The 21844-nt window shown below is 43.2% G+C and overlaps 2 protein-coding genes across 3 annotated transcripts in view; one reads left to right on the forward strand and one right to left on the reverse strand.

Annotated features, from left to right (window-relative positions):
- mtmr6 (myotubularin related protein 6) overlaps positions 1–21844 on the forward strand; it is a 49836-nt gene that overhangs the window by 5483 nt on the left and 22509 nt on the right. Inside the window, exons 2-5 of one of the 2 annotated variants that reach the window (XM_064334077.1) lie at positions 6519–6638; positions 14831–14993; positions 16515–16672; positions 18253–18381. In XM_064334077.1, the coding sequence (XP_064190147.1) occupies positions 6519–6638; positions 14831–14993; positions 16515–16672; positions 18253–18381 (570 nt within the window). Of the gene's footprint in view, positions 1–6464; positions 6639–14830; positions 14994–16514; positions 16673–18252; positions 18382–21844 lie in introns of those variants that run through there. The other variant, XM_064334076.1, reaches the window with a different exon arrangement.
- Positions 18578–20854, reverse strand: LOC135254133 (uncharacterized). Its single transcript, XM_064334117.1, has 2 exons — positions 20274–20854; positions 18578–20207 (listed from the first exon to the last, which is right to left on the reverse strand). The coding sequence occupies exons 1-2, from the start codon at positions 20302–20304 to the stop codon at positions 19546–19548; spliced, it is 693 nt and encodes a 230-aa protein (XP_064190187.1). The 5' UTR covers positions 20305–20854; the 3' UTR covers positions 18578–19545.

The following is a 21844-nucleotide window of genomic DNA, read 5'->3' on the forward strand; positions in this document are numbered from 1 at the left end:
GTGGCCTTTACGCTTTGGTCTGAATCCTGCCATTTAGCCTGTTGACTGAAAAATCTGTGTATTTCTTTAATTCTTTACTACAGGCTTGTGGATGATTTTATTTCAGATGATTCCACATGTTAGTGGTATCTTTGGATTTAGATGTTGATGACAGTGTGCTTAAAGTTTTTGCACAAATACCACATGGCTTTTACAGGTGCTGCCTCAATGTACTGAGGCTGTTGATCTGGCCCCCCCTGCAAAACTCCTGAATGCATTGATGGCGCTGCGTAGCCAGGATGCGATCTGTGCGGAGGTGGGCCACATCTCTGCATTGATGCTTTAGCTGCACTGATGATTTGGAGACATGGAAACATGCATACTTGCACACTTCTGCAAGAACAAATGCATTCCCTGTGACCTTTAATCATGACTAATAGCAAACTGCTGTTACTCGTTGTTTCAGACATTAAACCAGACCATTGGTAAGTCAATGGCTTAATCAGAGCTGATTAACTGAGTGCTCATCTAGGATGAGCGGTGGCATTTAGGGTGAGAGAAACCTTAATGTCTTGAATGGGTCATCCTGGCTGTCCCTACAGGGCCTGTCGCTTAGTGGTCTGTCCTCCAGTTCTCGAGGCCAAGAGTGGGGCCAGCCTTGGCAGAGTGCAGTCCGTGGTTGCTTAGTTGCAGACTGGTTCCTGGATACATAATCAAGTGCAGGGTTTCCCCCAGAAAAGTTGTTAGGCCTGGTGGCAAGTAGGCCTATCTTTTGACAGGGCCCGGTGCGGGCCGGCAGCCAAGTGTCTTTTTTGACGGGGGCAGCGACAGACTGATGGCAGCATTAAGGTAGGGCCCTATAGTTTCTGTGATAACAGAATCACGGACGGAATCACGGAATTGATAATTTAAAAAAGCTATAACACAGATTCCATAGGGCCGTACATTAAGTCAGTGCTAAAAGCTGACTGGAGAGTTGAAAATATGACTACGTAATGTGAATGTTGTTATAAATAAGTAATTTATTCAACACACATTCTAAAAAATCAACAATTATTTACAGCATAGCAGAGTCTTGCAAAGAATCTGACAACAATGTACAGTCTTGGAATGCTGTGTTTTCAACAACAACAAAAGAAATTAAATTAAAATAAATAATATCAAGGTTTTTGGACTCTACCAAAAAATTGTATTCAAGTACTGATTGGCTACTGAATCTTACAACAAGCCTTGGAATGCTGGGCACATTTAAACATTTAAAAAACTGTCTTAGGTTTTTTGGCTTTTGCAGTAGGCTACCTTTCCTCCTTGACATTATCCCTAAATGGCACCAAGGAAGTATCTGTGTTACTGACTGTTTGGCTAGCTAGCTAAGTTAGCTACATGACCACATTGTCATAAAATTTTTCCCGACCGTGAAAACTGCCTGACTTGTTTACACTTTGTACAGATGTGGCTCCTGAATAAATCTCTTGTTGTTTCCGTCGCAGCACTTTAGACACAAGCAATATCGAAAACATCCTGAAATTTCTTCTTACCGTGAAGAGTGCCTGACCCTCAACCGTAGCGTTTTTCCCCAAAGATGGTATTTCTAGATATAGCCTAATTTTCCCGCTGTGTTAATACATTTCTACGGTTGCAGGTCAGGCACTCTTCACCGTTAGAAGAAATTTTAGGATTTTCCCAAAATTGTGTCGAAAGTGCTGGGACGGAAACAACGATGGATTTACTCTGTAGCCACATCTGTCCAGAATGTAAACAAGTTAGGCATTTTTATGACACCGTTGGCGTGCACATCAATGTCATCAAGCTAACGTTATTAATAAACAAGTGAAGTTGTTATTTCGTTGGCGATTAAGTCATGTAATGTTACAATCTATATGTGAACATTACATTCATGCTACTAGTTTAACGTTACCTACACACTGCTTAAGTTAATATAAAAAGAATGTAGGCCTACTTACCATCGAGATGAAGTGATAACGCAGTTATCGAGGTTAGTTAGCCAACTAAATAAGAAATGGTGGCTTGCTTGGTAATGTTAGCTTGTGATAGTTGGAAGCGTCAAGTGTTGAATGCAGAGACTGTGAAAAGGTTGAATGTCACTCTACACACAATGAGGGTAAAGAACACTGATCTCAGACCTGGTGTTTTCCTATTGCGTTCACGTTTTACCCAACAGATGTCGCTGGTGAGCTTTTCAACCGAGCCGCCCCACTGTAACTGTAGTTTAAAAACATCTTAAAAATACATTTAAAAAAGAAATAAATTCCCCGATGCTTAGGCCCGGCGGGGGGTCAACTTAGGCTGAAGTGTCTTTGCTGAGGGAGATTTGCAGAGAAGGAGAGAAATGTACATTGTGAATTACAAAAAGGATTAACCACACAGATGGTGCTTGACAAATATGATGGGCTCTCTCTGCCTCAAGGCCCTCATCCTCTCTGATCTCCTCCTACTCCTCCTTCTCCACTTCTTCACCTGTCTGTCCTGTTCTGCTCAGTAAGTTGGATAGTGTGCTTATGTCAGACCAAGTTCACTGGTGCCGGGAGGATAAAGCAGGATTGATGAATAATAATAATGACTTGCATTTGTGTGGTGCTTTTGTCACACTCAAAGTACTTTACAGACACCAGAAATGTGAAGCAAGCACCTGGGTGATGCATGGGTGCCATTTGGCGCCAGATATGGCCCCATGTCATATGTGGATTTGATGGGCTCTTTAGTTCTTTGTTTTCTTTTAGAAAAATTGGCTCCGCCGCAATAGCACTTTAGTGCAAGGTGTTGTTTTTATTTACAGTGCTCAAAATTACAAGTCCCAGGGGACCAGGGATTGGCATTCTCTGTGAAGCTCATAAACTCCAGTGGTTACTCGAGGTATTGCAGTTTTGTAAGGCTCGTGCCAAAAAACAAATTTTCCCATTGAAGTCCATTCAAAACTATGAATTTGCCCTGACCAAATTAAATTATTTTGAACAGAACTTATTATCTCTAAAATTTTGTCACATTGAACTAATTACACTCCAGGCACTGATTTTTGTTCTGATTCCCACAGAAGAAGATATAAGATTTATTTAATTCCAATTTGGTCCACATAGTTTTACGTCACAGTGCTCGTAACTGCTTAATCGAGCACACCTGCTCGTCTCATACATGAACGAATATGAGACTGTTACTGACTCATCGATGCAGAAAAGGGTTGAATTCAGAGTTGCTTGCACAGAACCAATATATGAGAATACGCAGAGTATTAAACCGTGACCTAGAATAACATGAATCCACTGCCATTATTGTTTTGATTATATTGTTATTTTGATATGTTAATATTACTAATAGTAATGTTACCTGCCATAATTTTCTTGTGTCCATTGTTCATGGTGATGACTCGTGACAAATAAATATTTAGTAGCTAATAAAGCTAGGCATATGTGGCTCTTAAATTGAGATTCTATTATGCTGATTTCACAATATTATTTTGACTACATTCTCATTTTGATATTTCTACTAATAGCCTAATACCATTAAAATGTTATTAGTTGTAGTATTTCTTTCTTTGCATGATGATGGTGCTGATGGTGCTGATGATGACAATGTAATCACATGAAAAATAAATAGGCCAACATAAATTAAAAAATGAGAATAGCTATATATTTTCTCTTAAATTATCTTAAGAATTCATCTAATTAAGATGAAGTGGTGTTGAAGATAATAAACATGTCATTTACAAAGATGACGATTGTATGAATATAATACATAAGCCTAATTTGACATTTGACTGATTTTACGTAAATCTTTGCATTTTTCCCATTTATTTATTATTTCTTGTCTAACTCATAGTTCAATGCGCTCAGTATGTTACGAAAGTTTGCCTGTGTGCTGAGATAAACCGACCATCACGTCAGTGGCTACAGCTTTTTGTAGAATACCACTGTTTTTGAATTCACTTCGCAGTTCCCTTTTAATTGTAGGCTACTACTCATTGCTTTTCTAAGGATATGAACATTAATTTTTCAGTGGATTTGCCATATATTAGTGTGTATTATATGATTTTAAAAAGCACACAGACACAAAGCACAATTAACTGGGATGGTTTATAAGTGATTGGGTACATTTATCAGCACTAGGCAAAGACATCTTGAATAATTTTTAAATTGTACTGCTTAGATTGTCAGTACCCGAGTTCAGGATAGCATGACTAACAACATTACAGTATAGTAAATCATATCGAAAGGTTGTCGTTGCCCATATTATACTTTTTCCTGTAATTCAGGAAAAGTGTTTGTTGATAGAGTATGCGTTAAATAGGAGTGCGGCCGCTGATGACAGAGCTCTCTGTCACACTCATCCCACTACACCTGATCAGGATGAAGGGAATACCTGTACACTGTATTACATGCCCCCAAAACAAACGTAATGGCACCTACAACGGTCTTTGTCCGGAGCTAGATAGCTTTGCACCTGACAGAGGACATTGTCTGTTGAAATATTGTTGTCACCTTTTGATTTGTTTTGGGGATGTGTAAAGCAGTGTCCCCTCATCTTCTTCCCCTTCCTCATTCAGTTCAATTCTCTCGATCTTCCCCCGATTTCTCTGTGCCAGCCCACTCCTTTCCTCATTCCTGTCCCTGTTATCACCATCTTCTGAACTCCCTCTGCTCCGCCCATCTGTTATTATCCTCCTCTTTCCCTCTGCTCCTTACTTTCCTCTTCCTCCTATTTAACTTCTAAAGTCATTTTTGTCAGTTTAAACAATCAGCCTGTTAACAGCATTAGACCGAGTGGACACCTGGCATTGAGAGCAGTAGAATGTAGCCAGCGAACGATTAGCTGAGCAACATTTTGGTCTTTTCGCAAGTAGAGAGAGAGCCAAATGAACAAATATTTTGAATGGACAGAGCCAAAAGATGTGGCCCAAGATTTTGGCCATATTGTATGATAGTGTATGAGCTCTATGCACAAGTGTAAAAACAGGCTCATTCAGAAGCAAGAGTTAACATTTCAAAATGGGGAATAAGTTAGATTTTCAGCACACACGTGATTACTATGGATGCACCGAAATGAAAATTCTTGGCCGAAACCGAAAATAAGGAAATACTTGGCTGAATACCGAATACCGGTATTTTCTCATTTATTTTCCCATTTGTACCATTGCTTAAATTTAATCAGTTTTGCTTTTGATTTCAGCTTTTCGACGACAAAACTAAATTACAAAACGACATGGTGATGAAAAAACTTTTATTAGTCTATTTCAGTCCTTTCCAGCAGACATTATACTAAAAAAGCACAATAACTGGGGTAATGAACATAGAGGGCAGGGAGTGTTCCACAGAAAGCTGATATACTAGTATAATATTCAGTAAAAATCTTTTTGGGAGGTAATTCAAGATCTTTATTATTTTCCTTTGTACAATACAAGAATACAATAACTAAAAAATCAAATAAACGGAGAAAACACGCATCATTCAACCAACATGATTTCCAACAACAAATGTTCACCTGTAGCCTGTGGAATATATATTTCATTTCTACCAAATGTAATTTCAAAAGATAAGTCAGTGCCAACTGTTGACGAATCAAGGGAAATGTAAAATACCTAATAACTGTACAAATAGGCTACTAGCTGCATGCTGAGAGTATTAGCCATTCTAAATGCACAAAAAAGGCGCTGTTTGAAATGAAAGTCAAAATGAAAGTGCACGCGAGACGTGCGTGCACGGACAGGGGAATCAGTTTGCTTCAAGGATACTGAATTTGCTACAACATCAGCACTGTTTGAACGCATCATCAATAGCCGCAGGAGAGCAATGAAACAGTATCACATTTATTTATATACCTTTGTTACAATAAAAATTTTTTTTAAAAACACACACACATTCAGTCAAAATTTTCGGCATTTTCACTCTTTCGGTCAAATTCCAAATGTGTAATTTTTTGCTATTTTCGGCCGAATATTTTCGGTGACCAAAATTTCGGTGCACCCCTAGTGATTACATATAAAAAAGGTAGCACGAGGGCTGTCAAAAGCAAAAAGTTGTTTTTTTTCCCTATTCAAAATGTATTCAAATATCGAATATAAATTTGACAGCACTATCTTTTTTTTTTTGTCGGTACAGGAGTAATGTCAGGAGCAGAGGGTGGTGATTGGTCAGAATCTCTTGTACCCACACAACTGTACTTGCAGTCACTTTCATAAACTAAATTTAATAACAATAACACTTTTATTAGGGTCTTACAGCCAAGCACAACCTCAGCCTGTGTATCAAAGGAAAGAACCTCCTGCACCTGTACCAGTGACCATTGCAGGTTTTTTTTACGTTGCTAGATTGTAATATGTGATGTGATGCGATACTTGCCTAGTCTGTGCTATTAATGAGGAAGTGCACTGTAAGAATGAGAGGATAATATGACACAACGCAGCTTAAGCAGAGGCCGCAGTGTGTGGCGTTGCTAAGAGTCTGTTTGACTGACATTGCCGGGCCAACAGGTGCCCTTTGTCCCCAGGTATGCTGATGATTGACAACTGGTACTGTTTGCTCTTTCAGGTTGAGCAGGTGAAGCTCCAGGACAGGTTCAGTAATAAGTGCACCACAGGAGACCTACACCTGACTGCCACCCACCTCATCTTCGTGGAGAGCACATCAGCAAATGCACAGGAGATTTGGGTAAGTGTGTGTGTGCATATGTGTTTGAGTGTGATTGAAAGAGAAAATGTGCCTTCACAGTGCTATGGTTTCAGAGAGAGGAGGCTCTCTGAACAAAAGCTGGGCTGGGATGACCTGGTTTTTGACTGGTGCAGTTATGACGTTTTAATGTAGAATGCAACACAGACTCAGAGATAGGTCCCCCTTGTAAGCAGATGCTCTGCCTCCAAAGAGGCTGTAAACCATGGGAACAGGGGTTATTGGTGCCGCACAGTGATAGCCTCAGCCTGTGGCTGCCAGTTGGCAGGGTTGCCATGGTAATGTTAAGACAACCAAATTGACTTCTGATAGCTGGAGAGAAGAGGACCTAAAAGGTCAGGCTGGTGTCTTGTCATCAACAATAGCCCTGCTCCTTGGTGCAGCAGCTTCACCCTTTTATGGGGAAGGTCACCGGAGAGTGAAGCTGTTGTTCCCTCTACCCCCCTCCCCGTTTAGAATGGCTCATGCCCTAATTATTCTCTCATTTTTCTATTTTTTTCCTGGGACTATAGCCACTCAGCTGGTACTTCCCAGCTCCCCCACGCACACGCACACGCACACGCACACACACACACTTCTGCACACACAGAGACATTATTCGCCCTTCAACTTATATATGATGTCTCCGCCCTGATTTCTGGTCAGGGATTTTCCCCCAGTGACTGCCGGGCCTGTCCCCCACCATGGTAGTCCTTCAGGGTCAGCTGTCTGGTGTTTGTTTGTTAGTGGTACCCCAACCCTGTTCCTGGAGATCTACTGTCCTGTAGGTTTTCAGTTCATCCCTAATTTGGCACACCTAATTCTACTAATTAGCAGCTCATCAAGATATCTTGCTGTTGAATGAGATGGGCTTTGTTAGGGTTACAGTGACAATCTACAGGATGGTAGATCTCCAGGAACAGGGTTGGGAATCACTGGTTTAGGTGTTCACAACAGAGGGCGACCGGTGAATTTACAGTGGCATCATTCCTGGTGCTATCTGAATGCATTTTGTTCACTCATGTCCTGCTACAGTCGGGAGGAATGAGACTTATAATAGGAAGTGCTGCAGGTATTCATCCAGGGTGTTGAAAACAGGCTCTGCTAGCTGTCAATTGAGGACAATTGGTGATTTACTGCTATATAGTGTAATATTGCCCTGAGAGAGCAAAGTACTCAAACACACACCTTTCATGGTTGGGTTAAGTTAAATGCAACCCAGCTAGCCCAAAATATTGCAAACTCTTACAATGTTGCAGGAAGGTCTTCAGGTTGTGGCGAATAACATTGTTCTTTTTTCTGCCAACTCCTTCCAACCACAACTTTTCTGCTGTGCTGTAAATAGGTCCAGCTCATACTTACCCTTTTTTCCCTTTGCATGAAGTGCACCTAAAGCCGCGTTTCCACCGCAGGAACTTTACCCCGGAACTAGGAACCTTTTGAGGAACTCAGTGCGTTCGACCGCAGGAACTAGGGTCTAAATTTAGTTCCGGGGGCTTTATTTTACCCCCAAAAAAGTTCCTGCTCGGGGGGTAGTACTTTCCAAAAGTACAGGAACCTTTGGGGTGGAGCTTGCAGCGCTGAACATTTCTGATTGGTCGAGTACTCGCAGCATTTCTTTTTGTTTATTTCAACCGCCATTTTAAAAAAACCTGCAGCCGCAAACCAGTTTGTTTTCATAATAACTTGAATTCAAACTTGTATGTTTTGCGGCGCAGTAGCCTACTTTTGGTTATAGCCTGCCAACGTCTTGGAATTATAACATGTGCTCTTCTGTTCTTTTCTTGCTTTAGTATTCATTTTATAAAATGCTAAGCATTCGTGCTGGGACAGCGTATTAAGTACCAAAACATTCAAACGGTTTAATTCGGATTTTCTTTGTTAGCCCGTTGTAATTGACTCAAAACATTTGATACAGTTATGTAAGGTATGCGGTAGTTATGCGTAATTTACATTGGTGATACAGTAAAAGCAAACTGGAAATCACCTTCCGAACTTTTTGTCAGGGTAAAATAACAGGTTAATTCTAGTAATCGTCCCTTTTGCTTTTTCAGACTGCCGTAATTTTACTCTGCCATTCTTCAATTCCACAAAAAGACCAGGAAGACTATGGACTAATTTATGGTGCATGGTTCGCATCTGGAGGGCACACTTCGCTGTTCGGCTAGCAGTAACTTTGAAGGAAAGCAAACGGTGGCTGTACCACTGCTAATTTAAATTTTCGCGCAAGTCCGAGTTTTCGTTCTATTCTTGTCATTTTGCGATTAGCCTATATGGAATTGACGATGAGAAAGTAATCAATTCAACAGCAAATTGTTTACAACGTGTGCATGTTTTCTGCTGTTGTTGCCAGTTATTTGTGGAATGTGAATGCATTCTGTCGCCTCTGTCAGGGTAGGGCGCGGGAATGGACCCAAACGCAGAGTGCAAAAAACAAAACTCCAACGGGTAGAAAGAACAAAGGCTTTACTTAGAAGGGGAACAAAGGGAACAGAACGGTTTAACAAACACAACGAAAATCCTCAAAAAAGCGGGAAAACAAAAATACAAAAATTCCAAAAAACGTAGAGAACCGAGCTGGCAGGGAACAGGGAACAGGCAACAGGCAACGGGAAGGCAAGGAAACCGGCAACAAGCAAGTAAGCAAAAAACAAGCAGGCAGGCAACAGGCAGGCAACAAACACGCAAGGATCCAGCACCTGAGTCAGGGAAAATGGAGACTTAAATAGAACTGACGCAGACGAGACACAGGAGGGCACAATGAACAATCAGGCCACAGAGAGGGAAAGGAACACGAGACAATAAGCAACTAATAATGGAATAATGGGAAACAATAAAACAATTAAACAAGACACAAATCAGAGGTGCCGCCATCTGGCGGCCCAACCAGGAATGACAGGGGGAAGACACAGAACCCTGACGTCCCAGGAGGCCGACCCTGGGAGGGGGTGAACTGGAGGGTGGGGGCAGGGAACAGAACTCAGGACAGGAGCACCGACAGAAACAGGACTCAGGACTGGACAGAACTCAGGAACTCAGGACAGGACTCAGGGCTGGACAGAACTCGGGCGACAGGAGACTCAGGGCTTGACAGGACTCGGGCGACAGGAGACTCAGGGCTGGGCAGGACTCGGGCGATTAAACAAGACACAAAGCAGAGGTGCCGCCATCTGGCGGCCCAACCAGGAATGACAGGGGGAAGACACAGAACCCTGACAGCCTCGGTTGTCAAGACATGAAAGTGAATGTTCGCATAAAAACATAATGAATGTGTTTGAGAGGATATATGAAACAGTTACAATCTGACTGTTGGCCTGTTATATCCTATTTGTTGCATAACAACGGTCCAAGTTCAACTACCAATGACTGTTTTGCTTGACAACGGTAAAATATGCCCAAACGGCTGCAGAAGAATATTTCAATAATAATATTTCGATAAAAATCAATAAATACAAAAGTAACCATATATAGTCATTGTTGGTAACCCGTTGTATATAAGTGGAATAAACCCCTCCGGGCTGTCCCGGTTATTAGAAAATAATTTAGGCTACTTCGGTGGTAGTATGGGGTTACAGAAGAAATCATAGGACAGATGGACCGACGACAACGTTGCTTTTTCATACGTCAGTGGGCTAATTTGCCTAATCTTCGTGGGACTTTAGACCGTGGTGGAAACGTAGACAACAATGGGCTGAAGGAAGCTTTTAGTTCCTTGAAAAGTAGTTCCTGGAACTTTTAGTCCCGGGTACTTTTGGTGGAAACGCGGCTTATGGTGGGTGTTCAGCAGTGAGCTGACAATTGTGGAACGGAAAACTTATTGGTCTCAACCTGTTTTCAGACATTTTCCTTGATTATCAATACAGTGATTAATTCACAAAATACTCAGTTCCATCAGATATTGCCAGCTCTCCGAAATGAGGCCGTTTAGTGAGTAACAAAATTATTATTATCAACTTATTTTATCAACCTTATATGTGGATACATGTAAACCTCTTCCTTCTCTACACTCACACTAAGAGAATATTTGTGGCAAAAATCTGCAATTCTCAGATTTTAAACAATCTTGAAGGACAGGTTTTGTTATGGTTATGCTGAAAGCTAATGTGGTAGTTAACAGCGTGGTGTATCTTATTTGCTGAATGTGATGAAAACAAAAAAATTGATTTTTCTAAATTGAATTATCATATAATCTCCCTAACACAATGTGATGAAGCGGTGTGTTACTTGCCAATTGGTTAGTCACATCACTGGGAGGCTTGTTAATCAAGGAAAATTAATGAAAAAAGGATGAGACCAATGATCAATTCAAAGGGAAGTTTTTTGCCCCACCAATTTTCAGTTCACCAGCCACCGCTGGTATTCAGGTCACGAGACCATGCCCAAAACTCTGGTTCCTGGGGTGTGGGAGAGCTTCACGCTTCTGGGATTAGCTGACCACAAATCACTCAGGCCATGGCATTACACATGCAAATTTGTGCTTAGAGGTGTCGCCAAGAGTTCCATGAAAGGACAGAGCTCATTTGGTATGCAGATGGTGGCTTCTGTTATTCGGGTCACGTGCCATTGTTTGTTGGCATTTTCCGCACTGCCATACTAAAGGAATTTCTGCGGATGCTTGGGCGTGATATAAACTGGAGAAAAATATTGTGTCGTGCGAGCGTACGCTGTGGCTGACTGACAGGTGCAGGTATGATGCTGGTTTCAGTGTCTGCTCCACAGTAGTGCTACGCTAGAGCCCTCTCCTCAGGGCCTGAGATTCTGGGAAAGGTCTTCTGGGTAACTCCAGACTACGGGGCGGAGCGCTGCCGCTTCTTTCTTTTTAGAAAGGGCTAATTCCTTTAAGCAGAGCGGCCTATCTCAGTTTATTACTTTTCACCCCGTTCCACCACCATTCCTGTTTTTATCTTTTTTTTATTTCTATCTTTTTCATTTTTGTTTCAGTTTTTCTTTTTTAGCTACTCGCACATCTACTGACGTGCAGAATTCATTTAAATTCGATAGTGTGACAGTTATTCAGCATGTCTACAGAGAAACATTTTGAGGTAATAAGTGAAACGTTTCACAAGTCGGTAAAATTAGTGGGTAAGTTATTTCCTATGGACCCCTCTCTCCTAGGACACAAGCAGTCCCTTGAAAATTTCTTCACCCCCCCCCCCCCCACTCCCCAATTTTAGATTTTTTCAGATTTTTTTTTCTGCCATTTTTTCTCATCTGTTGCTGTTTAGTTGAACTAAGATTGCGCCATAGCTGTTTAAATCCTCCACAGGCACACACCTATGGTGTGTAAACAATGCAAAGGTTGCTGGGAGACATAGTTTCTTATCTTGTGCCTATTATGCCACACTGCTCTACAAAACAACCAGGTTTGGCAGGCAGTTTGGAAAATGTAGGTCAGGTGAAGCTTTGCACACATGCTTGTTTTCATGAAAGGCCGCAGTAATTGCATCAGCGCTGGTTGAGTGGAGGAGGTACATAGTTACATAAAGCCCAGATTTTCATGTGACTCTGTGGTTCCTGCATAATCCAGCTAAAGCCGCGTTTCCACCCAAAGTACCCGGAACTTTTAGTCCCAGGAACTACTTTTCAAGGAACTAAAAGGTTCTTTCAGCCCATTGTTGTCTGCGTTTCCACCGCGGTCTAAAGTCCCGCAAAGATTAGGCAAATTAGTCCATTGACGTATGAAAAAGCGACATCGTCGTCGGTCCATCTGTCGTATGATTTCTTCTGTAACCCTATAGCCTAAGCTACTACCACCGAAGAAGCCTACATTATTTTCTAATAACCAGGACAGCCCGGAGGGGTTTATTCCACTTATACAACGGGTTACTGACTATATATGGTTACTTTAGTATTTATTGACTTTTATCGACTTAATCACCTGAAATTGGCCGTTTGGGCATATTTTACTGTTGTCAAGCAAAACTCTCGTTAGTAGTTCGACTTGGACCGTTGTTATGCAACAAATAGGATATAACAGGCCAACAGTCAGATTGTAACTGTTTTATATATCCTCTCAAACCCATTCATTATGTTTTTATGCGAACATTCACTTTCATGTCTTGACATCCGAGGTGACAGAATGCATTCACATTCCACAAATAACTGGCAACAGAAGAAAACATGCACATGTCGTAAACAATTTGCTGTTGAATTGATTACTTCAATTCTCATCGTCAATTCCATATAGGCTAATCGCAAAACAGCGAGAATAAATAGAATGAAAACTCGGACTTGCGTGAAAATTTAAATTAGCAATGGTACAGCCACCGTTTGATTTCTTTCACAGTTGCTGCTAGCGGAGCAGCGAAGTGTGCCCTCTCCAGATGCGAACCATGCACCATAAATTAGTCCATAGTCTTCCTGGTCTTTTTATGGAATTGAAGAATCACAGAGTAAAATTATGGCAGTCTGAAAAAGCAAAAGCGACGATTACTAGAATTAACCTGTTATTTTTCCCTGACAAAGTGCGGAAGGTGATTTCCAGTTTGCTTTTACTGTATCACCAATGTAAATTACGCAGAATTACCGCATACCTGACATAACTGTATCAAACGTTTTGAGTCAATTATAGCGGGCTAACAAAGAAAATTCGGAAGAAAATATTCAGCAACCGAATTAAACCGTTTGAATGTTTTGGTATGTAATATGCTGTCCCAGCACGAATGCTTAACATTTTATAAAACGAATAGCCTACTAAAGCAAGAAAAGGACAGAAGAGCACACGTTATAATTCCAAGACGTTGGCAGGCTATAACCAAAAGTAGGCTACTGCGCCGCATAACATACAGGTTTGAATTCAAGTTAATATGAAATTAAATTGGTTTGCGGCTGCAGATTTTTAAAAATGGCGTTTGAAGAGAAGAGGTGTGTTTCACCCTGCTTCTGTAGTGATTAGATAAGTTTACAGATTTTTAGGGTCCTGGAAGAAAAGTGCTTTGTAGATGCCAATTGTCATTATTTTGGGTCATAGATTAGAAACTTACCTGGCACAAATGACACAAATGTGATGTCTCTATTCAGGCTGGATATAAATGTGATGTGAATGTGTAGTTGCGGCGTTCTTGTGATATTGATATGACGTGCATGTTTGCATAGTTGTATGTAGGCCTAATTAGTTTTTTTTTTGCGTGGGTGGGGTGTCATTGGCTTGAGCACACTGATGTGTGTGGTGACAGTAGACATGCTGTGGATGCAGTGCGTATGTTTGTTTTTTGGATGCAGTGAGGATGTTTGTTTTGTAGATGCAGTGCGGATGCTTGTTTTGTGGATGTAGTGCAGATGTTGGTTTTGTGGATGCAGGGCAGATATTGGTTTTGTGGATGCAGTGAGGATGTTTGTTTTGTGGATGTAGTGCAGATGTTGGTTTTGTGGATGCAGGGCAGATATTGGTTTTGTGGAAGCAGTGCGGATGCTTTGTGTATGCAGGGCGGATGTTTGTTTTGTGGAAGTGCGGATGTTTGTTTTGTAGATGCAGTGCTGATGTTTTATGGAAGCAGTGCGGATGTTTGTTTTGTAGATGCAGTGCTGATGTTTTGTGGATGCAGTGCGGATGTTTGTTTTGTGGAAGCAGTGCGGATGTTTGTTTTGTGGATGCAGGGCAGATGTTGGTTTTGTGGATGCAGGGCAGATGTTGGTTTTGTAGATGCAGGGCGGATGTTTGTTTTGTAGCCTAGATGCAGTGCGGATGTTTGTTCTGTGGATGCAGTGCGGATATTTGTTTTGTGGATGCAGTGCGGATGTTTGTTCTGTGGATACAATGCAGATATTTGTTTTGTGGATGCAGTGCGGATGTTTGTTTTGTGGATGCAGTGCGGATGTTTGTTTTGTAGATGCAGGGCGAACTTTTTGTTGATGCAGTGTGGATGTTTTGTGGATGCAGTGCCAATGTTTCATGTTTTTGTTAAAAACAAATTGTTTGTTATAACTTATTGATAATAAATTGGCCTTCTGTGTCTGTTTTGTATGACTGAGTTTTGCACTGATTTTCCCCACTTCTAGAAGTCACATAAGAGCATTTCTTGTGATTGTAATCTAATGTATACTGTGTATATGCTGTCTGGGTGTGATGTAGTTGCAGTGTGTGGACAATTATGTGAAAGTAGCATGATGGATATCATGTGCAGCTTTGCATGGATGTGATGGTGAATATGGCATGCCCAGCATCTAAAATCCCTACCTCCTCCCCTTCCTTGTAGATCCTGCACCACCACATCACCTCGGTGGAGAAGCTGCCTCTCACCGCCAGTGGCTGCCCCCTGGTCATCCAGTGCCGGAATTTTCGGGTGGTGCACTTTGTGGTGCCGCGGGAGAGGGACTGCCATGACGTCTACAGCTCGCTGCTCCAGCTGCTGCGGCCAGGTGAGTCGCGCCCCGTCCTGCCAGGTGCTGATGGAGATGCCGGGGGGGGGGGGGGGGGGCAATGGCGATGTGCCTAATTTGATTTAATAGTGTGTGCGCCTGCTTTGGTGCTCTGACAAAGGCACTGCCGTGTGAGCCTCCTCCTGCTTCTGCATTGGTCCATTGCCAACTTGAGCTTATAGTATGCCACATTCTGACCCCATTTCAACAGACAGAATTCATAAACAACTTCACATATCCACACAATAAAGCCCCAAATTAAGGGGATTTAGCATTTTCTCCTTCTACTTATTCTTCTTCTTCTTTTTCCTGCCACAAATGCTCCTAGCCCACAAAGAATATGTCTCTAGATTGGTCATTGTACATATATCAACCAATAAAAACATTTGATGCAAACACAAAATGAACATGTATACAAGTCCACATGTTTAAAACAGTACAACTTTGCAGCTCTGATGTCTACTTCCCTCGTAGCCTAGTGCCTTTGCCTTTTGGAACTGTTTACATGACTCATAAAAACACAGGGCCAAGTGACTTGAAACAATTTAGGAAACATTGGGTAGCGTTGCTTTGGATTACAGCTTCTTTAATTTTGGTGAGGCAAGATAGCCTATATTGTTTGTAGTACAGTAACATGGCGTCATTTCGATATCAATACTTTTAATGGCAGGCCTAGATTTTGCCAGTTTGAATGACTTAGGCCTATAGACAGTGCTTTGTATGTGTGAGTAATTAGGCTTTTTTTTTTTACATTGAAAACATGTTTTTCATGAGATTAACATGATCCTCCGTGAACTCTTATTGGGCAATAAATGCCTAAAAACAGTCTCAATCATCTTCAGTTTAAAGGATCATGCAGTTTTAAATGTAACATTTTAAGCTAATTATGCAAGTGCCTTGGTGACTAGTGGGAGTGAAATGTAAAATATTTAAATATTGGTAAATTGGTAAATCACTTGTTACCAACAAGCAGTTTTTAGTGAGGTCTGCAGCTTTTTTGTTCTTCCCTCTATGATATGATTGGTCAGCCTGGCAGCCATGCAGAGGAAGTGATAGGTCAGCAAAATATCCTGTCAAGTGCCTGTTTTCCAGCTTTACCAGTGGCCTGTCTGGTGCTGGTCTGGTTATAACCTCCTATCAGTGACTACACTGGCTGCCCTGGAGGCTGGTTGGAAAACAGTGTAGTGAGGGGAACAGGTTTATGCGAAGGCTGTTGTGACGCTATAAATAGATCTGTGCTCAGCATTTTGCAAAAATGTATAATTAGCAGTTGACGGAGTGCTAGACCATTTATAATATTAGTTTGCACTGTTTTTAGTTTGAACTGTTTTTCTTGCGTACTATGTCTCCCTTGTACAGGCTGAGGTTTTGTCAGGTGACACTGCTTGCTTCTGGCTCGATTTGGTTCTGGCACATTTCAGCCTGTTTCTGTTAAGGCCCGACTCTATGAAGCTGAGAGGAATGCTTGCGTGTGACTCAGCTGTGAGTCGGTCCTCTGCAATGCCCTCTCCCTGTCCACAGTGTCGTACGACGAGCTGTACGCCTTCTCCTACAACCCCAAGCAGAACGACCAGCAGCGCGAGGAGGGCTGGCAGGTGATTGACCTTGCTGCGGAGTTTGAGCGCATGGGCGTGCCCTGCGACCAGTGGCAGCTGACCGACGTCAACAGGGACTACAAGGTGGGCATGGCATCAGGAGGGCTACTCGGCAGGCTGTGACACAGACCTGACTTGCCTTGTGCTTTGCCTGTTCTTTATGGTTATACACAAAACATTGTCCATGCATTCTACTCGCACTGTACCACACCCTCTACCCGGGCTGTACACACTGAACATGCGTTCCACACACTCTACTCGGGCTGTACACCCTGAACACGGATTCCACACACTCTGCTCAGGCTGTACACACTGAACATGCGTTCCACACACTCTACTCGGGCTGAACACACTGAACACGCATTCCACACACTCTACTCAAGCTGTACACAATGAACAAGCATTCCACACACTCTACTGGGGCTGTACACACTGAACATGTGTTCCACACACTCTACTCGGGCTGTACACACTGAACACACGTTCGACACACTCTACTCACACTGCACACACTGAACACGCGTTCCACACACTCCACTCAGGCTGTACACACTGAACACGCATTCCACACACTCTACTCAGGCTGTACACACTGAATACGAGTTCCACACACTCTACTCCTGCTGTAATCACTGAACACGCATTTCACACACTCTACTCAGGCTGTACACACTGAACACATGTTCCACACACTCTACTCAGGCTGTACACACTGAACATGCGTTCCACACACTCTACTCAGGCTGTACACACTGAACACGCGTTCCACACACTCTACTCAGGCTGTACACACTGAACACACATTCCGCACACTCTACTCAGGCTGTACACACTGAACACGCGTTCCACACACTCTACTCATGCTGTACACACTGAACACATGTTCCGCCACTCTAGTCAGGCTGTACACACTGAACACACGTTTCACATGGTCTACTCACAGTGTACACACTGAATACAAGTTCCACACACTCTACTCTTGCTGTACTCATTGAACACGCGTTTCACACACTATACACACACTCCGCACACTGTACTTTTGCTGTACACACTGAACACACGTTCTACACACTCTACTTGCAGTGTACACACTGAACACATGTTCCACACACTGTACTCTTGCTGTACTCACTGAACACGCGTTCCACACACTATACTCCTTCTGTACTCACTGAACACACACTCCGCACACTGTACTTTTGCTGTTCACACTGAACACATGTTTCACACACTCTACTTGCAGCGTACAAACTGAACACACGCTCCACACACTGTAATTTTGCTGTACACACTGAACACGTGTTACACACACTCTACTTGCAGCGTACAAACTGAACACACGCTCCGCACACTGTAATTTTGCTGTACACACTTAACACTTGTTCCACACATTCTTCTCTGGTTGTACACACTGAACACACGGTCCGCACACTCTACTCCTGCTGTACACACTGAACATGCATTTCACACACTCTACTCACAGTGTACACACTGAACACACATTCCACACATGCTACTCCTGCTGTACACACTGAACACTTGTTCCACATGCTCTACTCAGTGTACACACTGAACACGCGTTCCACACACTATGCAAACCTACACATGTAGATTTACCTGTCTGTTGAGAATTTACATTTACCGCTATATACCTGTTTGTGCAGGTGTGTGAGACATACCCTCGGGACCTGTACGTGCCTATCACTGCCAGTAAACCCATCATTGTGGGGAGCTCCAAATTCAGAAGCAAAGGCCGCTTCCCTGTCCTGACATACTTCTACCAGGACAAGAAGGTATGCTGGTACCGAGAGAGGCCGATTATAAAGGAATCTTATGTGCAACATGCACAGTACCTGTACAACACACACCCTCACATACAAAACACGCAGTATCCACAACATATGTACACGCATACACTCACACATAAACATGCATTCTCATCCACATATTGGTATGTACAGACACAAAAACATTTTCAGATAGACCAGTTTACTTCTGCATTGCGCAAATAATTCTATTGACAAAGCAGCCGGTATGTGCTAACAGGCCCCACCCCTTTTTAGTCATTTACAGTTGCACCAACATTATCAGTTGCAACACCACCGTTGACAGCCTATCAGCAGCACGACCATGCTGCTTCCATCTGATCAATAAAAACAATGGATTGCCATGATCACACAGAAGCTGCAACGCCTTGCTGTTGAATGCTGTCACCAGTGTTCAACAGATACAAGTGTTTTTTATGAGAAAAATAAAAGACAAAATGAAAACCATGGCATATGATAATCCAGGGTTTTGCTGGAATGAAAAGGGTCATTAATGCTCCCCATCAGGGTTAATGTCATTTTAGGCCATATCGCACAGCACTAACTTGCTGTCATCCCACTCATTAAACAGCTAACATTTTTTATCAGGTGTGGCATGACCGGCTCATTTTGAGTCATTTTGGGTTTTATATATGGCTTTGAACAGGAGAATTTCAACTTCCTTCAAATATTCTGCAATATACACCAATTCAAATCATAACTGTAACCAAAGCATGTTTTTGAGAAAAAATGCCACGCCATTCAACAGTTTTGTGTCTGATGTGTCTAATTTGACAAAGATAACATTTCTGTACAAACAACAACAAGCTGTTGCAACTTCTGACTCATTACATTACAGGCATTTAGCAGACACTCTTATCCAGAGCGACGTACAACAAGTGCATCAGTTCAAGGTGCAGAGGTGCAGAAAAAACACACTAGAGTGAAGTAAAGATCGTAGTGCCAGAAGTGACCACATAGATCAGGACTCCAACCCTGTAGGGTAACCTGTTCAGCAAACAAACAAACAATCCTGCCAAGTACAAACTAGCACTGAAATCACATTTGCCTAATCAGAATCAGACAAAAAACAATCCTGCCAAATAAAAACTAACGTGATCGCATTAGCCTAACTAGGTACATTGAGCTAAACTAGAGGCTAGGGAGGGGTGGGGAGAGGTGCAGCCTGAAGAGACGAGTCTTTAGTCTGCGCTTGAAGGTAGTCAGATTCTCTGCTGTTCTGACCGCCATGGGGAGGTCATTCCACCAGCGAGGGGCCAGGACAGACAGCAGACGCGAGCGGGAAGTACAGACACAAAGAGGGGGAGGTGCCAAGTGTCCAGAGGTGGCAGAATGGAGAGGTCTGGCTGGTGTGTAGGGTCTGATGATCCTCTGGATGTATCCTGGTGCTGACCCCTTAGCTGCCTGGTATGCAAGCACCAAAGTCTTAAATTTGATGCGAGCTATAACAGGCAGACAGTGGAGGTCAGTGAGCAGGGGGGTGACATGGGAATGTCTGGGGAGGTTGAAGACCAGACGCGCTGCAGCATTCTGGATGAGCTGCAGGGGTCTGATGGCGGATGCTGGCAGACCAGCCAGCAGCGAGTTGCAGTAGTCCAGGCGGGACAGGACCATCGCTTGAACCAGGAGCTGGGTTGCGTAGGTGGTGAGGAAGGGGCGGATTCTCCGGATGTTGTACAGGAAGAACCTGCATGTTCGACTCACCGCCGTGATGTTCTGGGAGAGGGACAGTCTGTTGTCCATCATCACTCTGAGGTTTTTTGCAGTGGGTGATGATGACACCACGGTGTCCCCTAGGGAAATGGAAGAGTCAAGGAGGTTAGAGGATGGAGCAGGGATGAAGATCATCTCTGTTTTACCTGGGTTCAGCTTAAGATGGTGGTTATCCATCCAGCTCTGGATGTCCCTCAGGCAAGCAGAGATGCGAGCGGAGACCTGTGTGTCAGAGGGGGGAAAGGAGAGAAAGAGTTGGGTGTCGTCGGCATAACAATGATAAGACAAACCATGGGCAGAGATTACAGGACCAAGAGATTGGGTGTACAGGGAGAATAGGAGGGGACCAAGGACTGAGCCCTGGGGAACTCCTGTGGCAAGGGGGCGAGGTGCCGATACTGCACCAGCCCAGGCGACTTGGAAGGAGACTGAAAACAACAACACCTAATGATATGGACTGAAATATTATAAATGTGTTAATCACTGATTAAAGGACACAATGGGATTTCATCTGCTTGTCTATGCAAGATGGCTACGACTAGCAAGCTTCTGCAACCTGTGATCTGAAGAAGGAGCGCTGCCGGAGAAAAGTTTTATTAAATAAACTTAAAACTTGAACTAACTGAACAGCTGACGGGGCTGTCCGTCCAATTAGGATGATCTGCCGGAGCTAGCCGGGGGACGCCGAAGATCACCGGCGTGAATTTAAGGCATCTGTACGGTCTCGTGAGTTATGCCACCTCTTACCTCTCAGTCTGGCTGTGAAAGCTGCTCTCACCTCACCCAGAAGATCTCAGAGTTGGAAGGGAGAATATCAGTTATTTATCAGATCAGGGAAGATGAGAAGACCATTGACTCCATGGTGTCGTTTTGCCCTGCACCTACTATGACTGTCCCATGTGCGGTCTCTGCCTCAACCCAACCTGGAGTCACGTGGAACGAGCTAGGTGCTAAACCCAAAGCCCTAGCCAATTCCACTCCACTCCTAGAGCCTTGGACCGTAGCAGGAAATCGTAGGGGGAGATGCTCTTCTCATGCCCCCCCATCACAAGGCATCAAACCCATAAACAGATTTGAAATCCTAGATGAGCAAGAGTTTCCATTTATGAGCGAGAGTTCCTGTCTTCACGTTCCACCTCCTGCATCCTCTTCTGGTGAGTTCCGGCGTTCTCCATCTCCCACGGTCCACTCTGCAACGGATGCCAGGCAGCCTTCCCATCTGGCTGCACCTCGTCGCCCAAAGCCAAACTCCCTCTCAGCCCGACAGGGCCTGGATCCACTCCTTGGCCCATGGCTGAACCCTTGGTCCGTGCTCACTCTCCTTCTTCGCCTGATTCAATGGCGGAGCCCTCGCTGCTCCCACCTCCTCCCTCTACCCTGGTAATTGGTGACTCCGTTATCAGAAACGAAATGAGGAATTCCGCGGTGACTCTTGGCTTTCCCGGTGCAAAGGTTGGTGACCTCTTTGAGTGCAGTCCTAGCTTGTTGGTTAAATACCCTCTCACCCGTAATCTAATAGTTCATATTGGTTGCAATGATATTTCTGCTCAGAAGTCAGAAATTCTAAAACGCGACTTTACCTGCCTTTTTAACACACTCAAAGATTTTGGAAAAGTGTAAAATGTGTGTTTATTTCTGGTCCTATCCCTCCTCTTGGGAGGGGTGTAAATCGTTTTAGCAGGATATTAGCCCTCCACACCTGGTTACAGTCCACCTG

The sequence above is a fragment of the Anguilla rostrata genome, chromosome 4, assembly GCF_018555375.3.
Source record: "Anguilla rostrata isolate EN2019 chromosome 4, ASM1855537v3, whole genome shotgun sequence".
In the NCBI taxonomy this organism is placed as follows: Eukaryota; Metazoa; Chordata; class Actinopteri; order Anguilliformes; family Anguillidae; genus Anguilla; species Anguilla rostrata.